General features: G+C 35.6%; 1 protein-coding gene across 2 annotated transcripts in view; it reads left to right on the plus strand.

Annotated features, from left to right (window-relative positions):
* LOC123507346 overlaps positions 1-12,193 on the plus strand; it is a 170,850-nt gene that overhangs the window by 111,015 nt on the left and 47,642 nt on the right. For both annotated transcript variants that reach the window (XM_045260159.1, XM_045260231.1), the window contains one exon: positions 7,695-7,830. In XM_045260159.1, the coding sequence (XP_045116094.1) occupies positions 7,695-7,830 (136 nt within the window). The remainder of the gene's footprint in view (positions 1-7,694; positions 7,831-12,193) is intronic.

The following is a 12,193-nucleotide window of genomic DNA, read 5'->3' on the forward strand; positions in this document are numbered from 1 at the left end:
GTGCGCGATAGCAGGCATCTGAGGTCACGATTATGAAATTTTAGTAGCTTTTCATGGGTGCGTGATAGCAATAAAGCGCAACCCAGTTTCTCTTGCAGTCTTCATATGTTTCCTAGGTAATCCTTTGCCACTCTTACTAGCTTTGGCATCGACACAATACTGGGTAGCATATTCCATTAATTTAGGCTTGGCTTTCTTGATGTCAGAAACAGTCTGTTTGGCCACCCCATACACCTCACACAGTTCCTTTATCTAATTTTCGTATGAGTTCAAGCTTAGCAGCCACTGGAAGAGCCTTTCGATTACGTTTCACTGGTTTACTAGGTTTAGGAGGCATTTTGGATAGGTTAAGCACTCATGGGAAGGGTACAAGTGCATTAAAAAAGCCGTGGTAAGCACTGGACAATGTTCGCTGTTGGTTGAAAACGCACGGACTGAAGATAAAACATGGCGGCCAACAGCTGATGATGCGACCGACCTGCCACCTACCGGACAATAATTTGCCGGGAACGGACAATCGCTCGCATTTTAATATTCGTCCGTAGATTAAACTGGACTCCAGAATTTGTCCGTAGTTTCCGAAATCCATTGATGGGAGGTCCATTGTTTCGAGGGTCTAGTGTATATATATATATATATATATATATATATATATATATATATATATATATATATATATATATATATATATATATATATATACACACTTAACCCTCGGCTATCGCGCCAATTTGGGGCTGAAATAGCCGTGCTATAGCTGAAAACGCGATAGCCGAATTGATCTTGGCGGGAAGGCGGTTTTGGCCAATGAGCGCTCAGATATCCCCTGACGTCATGGCTGGGTGCGCGATAGCAGGCATCTGAGGTCACGATAATGAAATTTTAGTAGCTTTTCATGGGTGCGTGATAGCAATAAAACGCAATAGCGGAAGTCGTGATAGCCAAGGGATGACTGTATATTTATATATATATATATATATATATATATATATATATATATATATATATATATATATATATATATATATATATATATATATATATATATATTGTTCCAGCCGAGTAGCAAAAACTGGTTCAGTTGTTTGTTTACATTTTTTTTGTGAACTGCTCCAAGGCATAATTTCCAAGTATCAATTGGCTATATGAGCTGCTCTGTCGTTTATGAGTTTATTTTTTGATAATTAAATAACCTTTCCATCAGGAAGCCATTTTTAAATGTCTTGTGTGATTGTGTCATAGATTGAGTCACGCCCTAAACAGTACTTGGCCAGGAGTCAAGTAGGGAGGTGTGTCATTTAGCTCTCTAATTTTGCCTGACAGGTATAAGTTGACGAGAATTAGAATGAAAAACATCAACAAGAGAAGACAACTAGAAACAAACAAACAAATGTATCGTTGGGGGACAGCTGGACTTTCAATTCTTGCCTACCCTCTCCCCTCCAGCATGCGTGTTATCTCCTCCTCCAGGACTATGCCTCACCCATGCCTCACTGCCAGACTTCTCCAGCATCTCTCTATATCATAAAGACTGTTATGGTTTTTTTCAAACTTTTTTTTTTTTCTTACTGTCTTCATCATCACAACTTTACATGACACATGTTGAGACAAAGGTAGAAAGCTGTACCAGACAAACAATAAATGCTTCACTATCATTATCTCACTTCAGCACACTAATAATGACTCAGATAGTGTCCAGTTCAGCAGTGAAACAGTAGATTGCCATGATGCTGCTGATGGCACCTTCCCAACCCTCACATTTTCTAAAGAAGCAGGTGTCTAATATGTTATCATTCTATTATTCTCCAGGAAGTCATTATTGTATACACAATCATTTAATGTGCTTTCATTCATTGTTTTCTTACCCATGTGGGTTATGTACATGTTTTTTCTCAATTTATAACGGGTTGGGAGAGAAATTCCGTGTATCCGGATATTTCGCGTATCTGCCAGGGCCTTGGCTGCTATAATCCGAATACGCGAGCGATTACTGTATATACAGTCATACATCGCTGAACACGAAACTCATGTATACACGAATTGGTAAAATATCCCATATTTCGCCAAGCACGACTTTGACTCGCGATTGCACGATTTGATCTCCATTTGAATCTCCCACTGGTCCTGGTGGATGCTCTTGACCTCCCCTCCCAAGCATCTTGGACTCATCATAATTTAATGAAAGTCATGGAAGATGCAACATCCCTCTTCACTGAAACAGATCCCATCCTGGAGAGGAGCATTACCGTATTTTATAGCTTACAAGACGCACTTTTTTTCCTAAAAAAATACTCTGAAGAATACTAGTGCGTCTTCCAAGACGAATGTTTTATTGTAAGGCAGCATCCAACCTCAAGTGAGCTTGGACACTTGACCGATAGCGATCTGGATTTGTATGTTGAGTCATTACATTATGATGTTAGCTTAAGTACCATTTAATTTAGCCTTTTTATATTATGTAAACTCAGTACTTAGGTGTTACAAGTATTTCCAATACCATAATCCTTCCTGCAGCCTACTCAGCATGTGGAGAAAACGGGCCGCTCCCTCGTCTCATTGCAACACACACATACATGCAGACTAATGCACACACATCATGCCAAGTGCCTTTATACCTTTATTAATAGAACATCCAAATGGCTTACTCATTCGAGCAAGAGTCAAAACTCCACTTGTGAATTGTATTCATATTGATAAAGTCTGTGAAGCACGACTACAAAATAAAATAAATACAAACTGCAGCACTGACGCGTTTGGTTTAGGCAGTCGGACAAGTGATTCTGCAATGTAAAAAACAGGTCCAAAACTTGCTGTTGCCCGCCACTAAAACAAGAAGAGATGGACTGTTTCACTGTGTATATGTATTTACTTATGGTGTTTTTATTTACATAGTTTTAGATTTGTGGTGAGTGGTCCAGCAAATTTGTAATGAGTGGTGAAACAATAGGGTCTTGCAGGCTCCTTGCTTCTTATGTTTTTGTGTTCAGTGGTCTGGTATATGGTGAATGCGTTCTTGTATGAGTTACTTTTTTTCCTAGAAATTTCTTTCAAATATTAAGGTGCGTAAAATACAGTAATTTCAAGAGGGGTGTTGAGGAGCTTCTTTTGCATTACAAGGAGACTTTACGCCATATGGAAGCATCTGCCAGTCAGAGGCCCATCACTTCATATTTCAAGCTCTCTCCAACCAGCAAATAAACTAAAGGTACTAGTACTATGATTCAATAGAATGTGTGCTTGGTACTTCATTTATTGTTTTTTTTTTTCATCCTTTTTGGTAAAAATTTTTGGGAGGATCTGAGAACGTAACCCCCATTTTCCCATAGGGCCTATTATTAGCTGAACATGAATTTTGCCATACACGACGAGCTCAGGAATGTAACTATCATGTTGGGCGAGGTATGACTGTATAATATATTTATATGTGTGTGTATATATATACAGTAAGGTCCCGGGTTACGTCGGTTTCGAGTTATGTCAAACTCGTAGTTACGTCAGTCCACTATAAGGCAATTTAAGATAGAAAAAAAAAATTGAAAATTTATAAATAAAAAAGCATGGGATTTATTGTTATTGTTGGCCGCCAGGCGTCACTAGTGGTTATATATATATATATATATATATATATATATATATATATATATATATATATATATATATATATATATATATACAGTAAGGTCTCGGTTTACGTCAGAGTTACGTTCCTGAAACATGACGTAAGTCGATTTTGTATGTAACTCGAGTTTCCGTACATTTCAAAGCATATTATCGAGTGGGAGTAGAAGTGTGGGCAGCGGGGCAGGAAATGCAATAGGAAAGGGCAATAGAGATCAGCAGACAGGCGCAGATGGTGCAAGTGAGCTGCGAGTGTCGTGTGGCCCAGGCGATGCTCCGGAGTTGTTATTGTTGTGATGGGTGCGCGAACCCTCAAGGTCGTCAACCTCCCCGTTGTCATGGTAACGGGCTTCCCATTTTCTTCTTCACTCCCTCACACACAGCTGCTGCCTCCCTTCTCATTTCTTTAATTACGTCCTCTTTTTCTTGTAGCGTAATGGTTTTCCTTTTCTTAGCATCACTGCTGTCACTAAGAACTTGAGTCAGTAAACGCAGAAGTAGGATAACACTCTTGCCAGGGGCGACGGTGTGGTGGAACTGAGGCAGGGTGTTATTGTATTCAAGCGTGAGGCGGGCGGTGTGGCGGGCAACCACCAACAATAACAATAAATCCTGCGCTTTATGATTTATAAATTTTCAATTTTTTTAATCTTAAATTGCCTTATAGTGGACTGACGTAACTATGAGTTTGACGTAACTCGAGACCGACGTAACCCGGGACTTTACTATATATATATATATATATATATATATATATATATATATATATATATATATATATATATATATATAAATATATATACACACATACGGTACAGGAGAGAGAAGACCCACAAAAGGACGGTTATCTTCATTATATCCACTTCACAACGTTTCGAGAAAGTACATATCCCATCATCAGGTACAAAAAGGCACTGTAAAACCACACGTAAAACGTTAAAAAAATGACCAGACGCAGTGGTCCTGCTACTTGTTCCTCCAACAGGTAAGTTAGGGGAGGTGGTGGCATAGTGGATAAGGTGGTGAGCGTGGGATCGGGCAGACGTCCACGCATAGGTTCGAATCCCACCACGGACAGCCTTGAAACACTTTGCCATTTGTCGAGTGGTTTAAAGTTACCTACAATATCACCATGATACCCAGGTTTTAGGTGGTTACACTCATGATGAGCTTGGGCGGTGATATGGGCCCTAATATGGGTACCACTATAAATAAAATTGCCTACGCCACTAATGGGCAGAAGCTGAACAGCGCTTCCCATACACTCTTCAAGTGTGCCTACAGGCGCTATAGGCCTTACCGTAAAAAAAAAAAAAAAAAAAAAAAAAAAAAAAAGTGGGGAGGGAGACTGGCTTACCAGTTTTTATAGCCTTCTACTCACTAGATGGCAAAATCTGATTGGTTAATTAAGAATTTCCTATCCATTACAAAATATAGTGCAAAATTCTAATCTGTCATAGCTAATGCAGAAAATGAGAAAAATTTAAAGGTACGATGTACAACAGTTAGTCTATTACAGAAATATTTTAGCCTGAACGAAATATTCAATGCTGATTGGTTGAAACAAAGTACATGTATATGAAGCTACGACTCCCAATTATGCTGTAATGGCACTATCTCACCAAGTTCGAAAATATTAAGAGAAAATTAATAATTTGGTAGCTATTTCTGTACCATTTAAGTCTGGCTTCTCTTTTATAATAAATAAAGATTCCGCTATCCTAAGGTCTGAGTTACAATATGCCCTATACTTTATGTTGAAGTCCTGATCAGTAAATGCATGATTACATTGTAATGCGTGTTCTCTTATATTTGAGAAACTAGGCTCAGTGATACGAGCATTTGTTCTATACGATACTCCCAAGTGCTCAGAAATTCGAAATTTTAGGTTCCGACAGGTGGAACCAATATACTGTGACATACAGTCCGGACATCTAAAACAATATACAATTTTTGAGCACAAAGGAGTAGGAATAGCATCTTTAAATTTAAATAGAGAACCTATGGTATTTTTATTAACAAAAGTAAATCTAAAATCAACACTCGGAACATGTTTCTTGAGTAAATGAGAAATTGTATTGCGTAAATGGTAACTAAATTGTCCTGAGAAGGGTAATGTAATGTATCTAACTTCTTTGGTTTTATCCTCCACAAAATTGTCAGTAACAAATTTATTTGTGATAAACTTCTTATTTTGTTTCTCTATTAGGTCTTTGGGATAACCATTAATATGAAAGTAATGTCTTAGTCTTTCAAGTTCATTATGGAACAAGGGCCAAGTACTACAAATATTGTATGCTCTATGTAGTAACGTTTTGATGGAATTTATCTTGAAAAGGGAAGGGACAAATGACTCAAAATTCAAGCCCAAACCCGTATAAGTTTTCTTCCTGAAAACATCCGTGGAAAGAGATCCATTATTCTTCATGACCATTATATCTAGGAATGGGAGGTTATTATTAGACTCAAACTCGGAAGTGAATGATATATTTTTATGTTTATTATTTAGATACTCAAGGAAATTATGAGCTTGTTCCTTAGATTTAAATGCTAGGAAGCAATCGTGTACATAACGGATGTATTTAATTGGCTTGAATTCAGTTGGACAATCAGATAACCAGCTTTTTTCATGATAGCATAAAAAAGTATTTGCTAATGTTGGTCCCAAAGGGGAACCCATAGCTACTCCATCTATTTGTTGATACAATTGGTCATTAAAGATAAAAATTGACTCCCTCACAGCCCACTCCAGTAAGGATCGGAACTGCCTCTTGGTTAGGTCATAAGGAATCAATTTTAATCTTTTGCACTCTTCTACACAAATGTCAATAGTCTCAATAAGGGAAATATTTGTAAATAAGGATTTTACGTCAAAACTAGCGAGAAACAGGGAATCCGTAAACTTAAATGTCTGTAATTCCTTTGCAAATTCAATTGAGTTCTTCACTGTGAATTCATTAGTGGTTAAGGGAGTTAAAATGGGAACTAAAAATTTTGCACAATTATAATTGAAGGTACCTGTTGTTGCTAGGATAGGTCTTATAGGACAACCTTGCTTGTGTACTACTTTGGGTAAACCATATAGTATCTCGGGGAGTGAACCAGATGCATATAGAAACTCAAAACATGAATCAGGTATTTTACTTTTAATGCTCCTAAGCAAGCGATTTAGTTTATCTTCTAATTTGAGGACAATTTTAAACCAATCATCATTTAATTTTATAAATTTGGTGTCATCACTGAGAATTTCATTAGTTTTGTTTATATAATCAGATTTATTTAATATGACTATTCCTTTACCTTTATCTGGCCTGGTGACAATTATATCTTTATCCTTTCTAAGGGTTTCTGTCAAGAAACCCTTAGAAAGGATATATATATATATATATATATATATATATATATATATATATATATATATATATATATATATATATATATATATATATATATATATATATATATATATATATATATATATATATATATATATATATATATATATATATATATATATATATATATATATATATATATATATATATATATATATATATATATATATATATATATATATATATATATATATATATATATATATATATATATATATATATATATATATATATATATATATATATATATATATATATATATATATATATATATATATATATATATATATATATATATATATATATATATATATATATATATATATATATATATATATATATATATATATATATATATATATATATATATATATATATATATATATATATATATATATATATATATATATATATATATATATATATATATATATATATATATATATATATATATATATATATATATATATATATAGATAGATAGATAGATAGATAGATAGATAGATAGATAGATAGATAGATAGATAGATAGATAGATATATATATATATATATATATATATATATATATATATATATATATATATATATATATATATATATTTTTTTTTTTTTTTTTTTTAAGAAATTATGGAGACTAACTACATATAACTTAAAGGTATTTTGTTCGTCATTTCATCAGGAGGTATTTTACCGAGTGATGATGAGTGGGGTGTTGCTGTCAGCTGCTGATATCTTCAACCATCCACAGCAAGAGACACATGTTCATCAGTACAAATTGCATGTGCTGCTACATCTGGAACTCTTGTTTGTGCTAGGTGAGTGTCTCAGGTATAGGTGTGTGTGTGTGTATTTATCTAGTTGTATGTACTTTGTTGTATTATACAGGGTTTGAGCAGGGCTCATAGTGTCCTGTTTCCATATCTCCACTTATCTCATTTTTCTTTAAAGCCATGCACTTTGTGCTGTAGGAACTCCATCATTCAATGCATTCCACTTTTCCACCATTCTATGTAGAAAACTGTATTTTCCAATATCCTTCACACAATGCTTCTTCCTAATCATCTTCGTATGTCCTCTTGTCTTTCCAGCTTCTTCTGTCACCAGCAACAGGTCTTGCTTGTCTATCTTTTTAATGCCATTAACTATTTTATACAATGTTATTAGGTCTCCTCTTTCTCTTCTGTCTTGGAAGGTTGGCAGTCCCATTTCCTTCAGCCTTTCTTCATGTGTTAGGTCCTTTAGTTCTGGTGCCATCTTTATAACTATCCTCTGGATCCGTTCTAATCTTCTTTTATCCATTTTCAAGCTTGGTGACCACACCACTGCATCATATATCAACTGTGGATGTATCATACTCGTAATAGTTTTTTTCACCATATCTTTGTCCATATACTGAAATGTCATCCTAATATTAGTCAACATTTTATACATTGTTGCAAATGTCTTTCTTATGTGTTTTCTGGGGCTCAGATTTTCTTGTATAACTAAACCCAGATCTTTTTCCTTTTTAGTCTTCATAATTTGTTCCTCTCTCATCAAATAGTTCCATACTGGTCTTCTTTTACTCTTTCCTAATTCCATTATGTGGCATTTCTTGACATTGAATTCAAACTTCCACTTCTTACTCAACTCATAAATTTTGTCTATATCTTCCTGCAGCAGGAAACAGTGTTTTCAGGTCTTGATTACTCTAAGCAATTTTGCAGCATCAGCAAACAAATTAATATAGCTGGTCACTCCATACATTATGTCACTTACATATATCTGGAACATATTGGGGGCTAACACTGACCCTTGTGGCATTCCATATGTTACTTTATTCCAGGATGGATATGTATCTCTGATCTCATTTATTATCTCTGTCTTTCAAGTAATCCCTTATCCAATCTAACAAGCCATTTTCATGTCTAGGTACTAATGAAATACCGCAGTATTTCATTAGTAATTCACTATCACTGTGCCATGGGATCGAGATTATCCTCATAGCATGTGTGTATATGATCGAATACTAAAATATGATATCCATTATAGCAGGCAATAGAGGAGTGGAAACGTAAATATCGTGGTGAAAGCGACACATAAGCTAAAAGGGTCACAAGAAGAAGTGGCCAAATTGCCGTGAGTCTCTGCCTCATCTGTGGCCGATCTCATCTCTGCTTTATTTTTTGGTATTCCATGTAAGATTTCACTTTATGCATTACAAAACAATCCTTTCTTTGGGGCAAGGTTTTTAAAAGGGTAATAGAAATGTTTTGTGAACATAAATGCATATATAAGACAGTAACACCACCTTGAGAGATGGTGTTCCCAGCAATTTGAGAGCAACCTCATAACAACCTCGTTACCGTCCCTCCAAGCATTCATGGGTGCCATTTCGCGGCAGGAGGTTGCTCTGACGTTACAGTTTCTTGGATCCAGCTCCTGGCACTTTGAGCACTTTGAGGCGGGCTACCAACCTCCACCTGCCAACAGTAACGGATCTTTGTGGATGCTATTTTACAAAGGTTGGTATGTGAGCAGGAGGTTAATTGCTGTGGAGGTTGTCTGTACCAACATAGACAACAACCTGCTTCTTGGATCCTGCCCTGGAGCTCCCACCTATCGGCCAGCTGTGGAACTCTCTGGAACGCAGTTTGAAATTTGGTCCAGCACTCAGTTTGAAAATGCGGTTGGGCCAATCTTGTATAAGCAAACCGATCGCGCAAATTAAATTAATTATGATATATTTTCGGTCGTGTTATAACAAAAACGCATAAATCAAACACATGTAAATCGAGTTACCTGTATTATCCTCTGTGGGGTTTGAGGTCCTTGGACCGTTCTCAGGGCGAGAGCTGTTATACTCCTCTCACTCTTCTGGTTTTGTCCCTCTGTCATGGGATACAAGTGCTGCACCAACATTCAGGATATGGCCTCCGCCTTGGAAGTTTTGGGTTTGTAAGGGTGTTTGTCTCGGGGAGTGAAAGATGTTCTTAAGTGTGAGGTCATCCTCCCTCTTATACTTGGGACACCGTTCTTAACCAATAATTAATAATTATGGGTTGTAGTATGTGTAATAACAAATAGGACTTTTTAATGTAAAATCCATTTTTATGTACATACCTATAATTATTAATTATAATTGAGTTTCCCTTCCTCTCTCCCCTCATTGACCTTCTATAGGGTAGTGGCGAATGAGGGAATCAGCCTGATGGCTGGTATCTGGGAATAGAAAATGGGGTGGGTGTCTGCAAAAAAAACGAGTAAGGGCACCTCAAGTATTTTTTTCTTTTCTTTCCTTGAGCTGCTAGACGTGATGTAAGTTTGCTATGGGAATGGGAGATTAAGCAATAATTAGTAATTGTGGGTAAGTATGTAGATAAAAATGGATTTTAGATTAAGAAATCTTACTTTACCTTGATAACAATTTCACATATCTTCCCCACAACACTTGAAAGTGACACTGGTCAGTAATTTTATTGCTCAGTTGACTTTCCTCCTTTGAATATTGGGATTATGTTAGCTCTCTTCCCTTCCAGTGGTACTCTCCCTTCTTTTAATGAACTTGTAACCATTTCCCAAATATGTTGTAATGACTTCTTTATATTCCTTTAATGCCCAGCCTGATATACCATCTGGCCCCATTGCTATTCTGACATCCAAATTTTGTAGTAGTCTTCCAATATCTTCTGTGTGGACTATGATTTCCTGCAAGCCTCAGCAATGCAATGTCCTATTTGGTTCTGTAAACTCCTCTTCTTCAGTGAACACAGTTATGAAATTCTTATTCTTCATTTCACTCATTTGCTATGCTGTTTGGTGTATCTTCCCTCCTGTAATGATTTTTTTCTATTTTTTCCTTATTCCTCATCTTAACATTTATATATTTGTAGAATAGCTTGGGTTCATCTTCGCTTTTCTGCTACACATCTTTCTCAAAGTTTCTTTTCTCTTCTCTCCTTATTCTGATATATTCATTTCTTGCATCCTTATATTGTGTTGTCTGTTGTTTTCATTTCTCTGGTTTTTTTTCTTAGTTTTTGCCAATCTTTATCTTTTTCCCTTTTATCTTCTATACATCTGGCATTGTACCAAGCATGTGTAATTTTCTTTACTCCATAGACAGGTGCATATTTCTTCACTCTTTTGTTATATTTTGTAGGAATATTTCATATTTTTCCTGTACATGTTCCTCCATTCTGTTTAACCAAAAAATTTTCTTAACTTTTGCAAAATATGCTCTTGCATAATTTAATCTCTTTTTTTTTTTGGTATTGTTCTTTATATCTTATCACATCCTCTTCCTGCATTTTCAATACTTATGTTACAAGGTCACTTCTTCCCATTGGACTAAGGTATTGTATGGTGGGAGAGGCTCTGGCTTTTTTGTGAATACTAGGTCAACCAATGATGGTTTTTCTTCCACCCTGAACCGTGTTGATTCTTCCACCCGCTGATCCGTTGTATTCACCATAGGGAACTGTAACACCTCCTCACTTTATGATCTCTCTCCAGTCTTTTAAGGTCAAAGTTTCCTGCTGATAGTATTTTTCCACACCTTCTTATCATATTATCTAAGTACTTACTCACCTCTCTTTGCATTTCCTTATGATCCTCAGTTCTCCATGTATTTGTATTAGATGGCACATACGTAACTATAATTCTCCTTTTTTTCTATTCCTCTGTCATGATTGTTACTCCTATTACTTTTGCCATGCCATCTCCATATTGCACTTTCTCAACACATATATTACTACGAACCATTATTAGCACTCCTCCTCTCCCTTTTTCCTTCTTGTCTCTTCCTCAGCTTTTATATCCCTCTTCATTAAGGCTAACCTTTAGCTTTGTTTCTACTATGCACATTACATTGAATTTTTTTCCTTCAAATAATCTCTAATCTCCAACACAGTGGATAACAACCCATCTATATTAGTATAAGTCAGTCTTAATTTCTTGCCTCTTCCATTACCACCACTTTTTTTCCGAAGATACCATTTCTTCAGTCTCTTATCTAGAACCCTCCAGTAGAAATAGAAATTATTCTTCTTGATCTTTGTCCTTTTCTCATGTTTTTTTCCTTAGCTTCATTTCTTAGCATTTTCTCCTTTTTTCCTGTCTTCCAGGTTCATATCTGTTTTAATCGATATATCATTAAATTAAGTATCATCAGCCAGTTTCCCTTTTCTTGTCATTATT

Source organism: Portunus trituberculatus, chromosome 1 (genome assembly GCF_017591435.1).
Source record: "Portunus trituberculatus isolate SZX2019 chromosome 1, ASM1759143v1, whole genome shotgun sequence".
NCBI classification, from domain to species: Eukaryota; Metazoa; Arthropoda; class Malacostraca; order Decapoda; family Portunidae; genus Portunus; species Portunus trituberculatus.